The sequence below is a fragment of the Primulina huaijiensis genome, unplaced genomic scaffold (genome assembly GCF_012295235.1).
Source record: "Primulina huaijiensis isolate GDHJ02 unplaced genomic scaffold, ASM1229523v2 scaffold33265, whole genome shotgun sequence".
Lineage (NCBI taxonomy): Eukaryota > Viridiplantae > Streptophyta > Magnoliopsida > Lamiales > Gesneriaceae > Primulina > Primulina huaijiensis.
Genome location: NW_027357769.1, coordinates 12,576 through 15,495, shown reverse-complemented (window position 1 = coordinate 15,495; position 2,920 = coordinate 12,576). Strand labels below are relative to the sequence as shown.

At 36.1% G+C, this 2,920-nt stretch overlaps 1 protein-coding gene across 1 annotated transcript; it reads left to right on the top strand.

Annotated features, from left to right (window-relative positions):
- Positions 1 to 6: 6 nt before the first annotated feature.
- Positions 7 to 2,719, top strand: LOC140968209 (protein ALTERED PHOSPHATE STARVATION RESPONSE 1-like). Its single transcript, XM_073429103.1, has 4 exons — positions 7 to 71; positions 963 to 1,177; positions 1,251 to 1,465; positions 1,896 to 2,719. The coding sequence occupies exons 2-4, from the start codon at positions 1,103 to 1,105 to the stop codon at positions 2,590 to 2,592; spliced, it is 987 nt and encodes a 328-aa protein (XP_073285204.1). The 5' UTR covers positions 7 to 71; positions 963 to 1,102; the 3' UTR covers positions 2,593 to 2,719.
- The last annotated feature ends 201 nt before the right edge of the window (positions 2,720 to 2,920 follow it).

Sequence of the window (2,920 nt, the reverse complement as noted above, 5' to 3'; positions counted from 1 at the left end):
TGGATCAGTTGCCTCATCTCTACTGAAGTCTTGTTTCTCTTGTGGGGATGATCCAAGTGAGATTAAACAAGGTAGATCTCTCCTACTATATTTATGTAGAGCTATTTTTCCGCTGTCGTGGAATTATGGATCTTAGCAGTAGTTGTCTTTGAAAGCAGCACTTTCACTCCCCTTCACCGTTTATCAATTGACCAAGGATTTTTTGTTCATTGGAAAGAGGTTATGATTGATGAGATAGATAGATAGATAGTCTATGAAGATATAAACAGTAGGATGTTACTTGTTAGTGTTCTTCCCTTCCACATTTTTTAGTTTTGGATATCTCACACATTCTCCAAAAACACTCAGAAATTATACAACGTAGACCCGTAACGTATAACATAGCGTTATACTTTACCACATGTTTTTTCTAGTAATAATCATCACCGGGTGTCTTATTGCATTTATTGTATTCATATATTTTACTTTTAACAGATTGAAAAAAAAACTAAGATACGTGTTGAGCTTTCGCACGGTTAAGGAAACATTTTTATTACAATTACTCAAATCAGTATGGATCCATAATATGAATGATTATATATAACGTTGGAAATTTTTATTTCTTTCCTTAGTATGTTTATTGATGTGGCCAAGTGCATGCATTTACCATGTCTGAATTGCATACATATTGTTAAAATTGAGATGATATATTTTGAAATCATATGTCAGACTATAAGGATTCTGATACGCCTTTAATAAGATTTAATTGTGAATTCTTATAATAAAAAGTGAGATATATTCACCTATAAAAAGAGGTGATTAGTATAACCTAATTTCAAAGAGATTGACTGATCTTGTCTGGGAACTTATTTTGATATAGGTGCATTTTTATCATGTTTTGAAGAGTTTTATCATGCATTTTTAACTCAAGTTGTCTTCATTCAATTATTGATCGCTCATTAGTTGTTTAATTACTTATCTAGAGCCTCCTCAAAATTCTGTCAAGTACTTAACGTGGCATCGGACATCATCATCTCGATCTGCTTCATCTCGGAATCTTCTTAGTGGTAAATCCATTGAGGATATCAATGATGTTAGCAAAAATCTCTTTGAAGACTTCTGTATGGTCTCTGGAAGTCATGCCTCAACTTTGGATAGGCTCTATGCATGGGAGAAGAAGCTTTACGATGAAGTGAAGGTACACTCAAAACTTTATATTTTCTTACGAGACATGATTGTGTGGGGATCAAATAATATCATTCCTCTTTCAGGCTAGTCAAGTGCTTAGAAGTAATTTTGATCTGAAGTGTAAGCTTCTCCGACAGAAAGAATCACAAGGGCTGAACACTGACAAAACACGTGCGCTAGTTAAAGATCTCCATTCAAGAATTAGAGTTTCTATTCATAGAATTGACTCTATCTCAAAGAAAATCGAAGAAATTAGAGATAAGGAGCTTCAGCCTCAACTTGAGGAGTTAATCGAAGGGTATGGGTCTTCCCCTGGTTTCTGCTATCAAATACATACGATCAGTCACCGAAATATATTTGGACATTTGATGCCTATTACATATTGGAGCACCAAACTGACGAGCAAGATGGCGGCAGGTCCAGTTCCTAGGGGCTGACGCAATTGCTTTCAGAAAAATTACAAATGAAACCCCACACAAAAGTTGGCTTTTCTAAATTTCCTTGGATTCACGTACAATAGTTGTATCACAACTTTCCCTGCCCTTCCATCGACTTTACTAGCTTGCCCCCTAAGCAGTATGTTTTAAACTGAATATGATACCTTCGTTTAAGTTATTATTCCCGGTCTCCAGGCCTCATAATGTTGATGTTAAAACGTGAAAATATTATTGCACCACCTCCTATATGCTCAGGAAAAAGTTATTTCTAACTCTTGTTCCTGATCACAGATTAAGAAGAATGTGGGAAATGATGATGGATTGCCACAGACTTCAATTTCACATTATATCGATCTCCATTGCCCCTGGAAGCACGAAGATCAATATACAATCAGATTCACTGAGACAGATTTCTGTCCATCTCGAAAATGTACTGAGCACTTTATCGTCCAACTTCACAAAATGGAATGGCGCGCAGAAAATTTATGTTGAAGCCATAAATAAGTGGCTATTCAAGTGTGTTTCTCTCCCACAGAACACTTCCAAGAGAAACAAAAGAATGAGACTTCCATCCATGAGAGACTGCGGTCCACCTATATACATGATTTGTGATGCATGGTTGGAGATGATTGATAGATTACCATATAAAGGAGTCGTTGATTCTATCAAAGATTTGGCCGCAGAAGTGGCTCACTTTTTGCCCCGTCAAGAGAAAAACCAAGGAAAGGCCACTGATCCCTCTCGTAATGTGTCATTGCTTGACGGGATGGATGGTGATGATCGCGGCATAAATACATCAACAGATGAGGTTCTCGAGAATCTGGTACCTGCATTTGATGGCTTTCGTACAAACTTGGCGGGTTTTCTCGGCAAGTTGAACAACTTCGCTGAAAGTTCTGTCACTATGTTCACTGATCTCCAGAAGTCCATTCAAGACGCGAAGGATAAGTACGAGCAATTCAAGTCTCAACAGACGAAGGTTGTGTAAATTTACGACTCGATATTCTGCGAAGGCATCAAAATAAAAGGACCAATACATAGGTATAGAATGACATCTTCAGCTTGAATATTGGATTGATTTTGAATAAATGAGCTGTTTTTTTTTTATATATATATATATATATAGTAAGCAGGCATTGTGTAGTATGTATACATGTTAAGTTAAAATTGGTTGATTCAGGAGTTAATAGAGATGTGGAATTTTGTTATATGTAGGAAAGGCACCTTTTCTGTAAATTTTTCACATGTATATCATGTATTTATTTAACATGGTCTGTCTTTATAATTAAATGACACGATGAATGTAAGGTCTATAA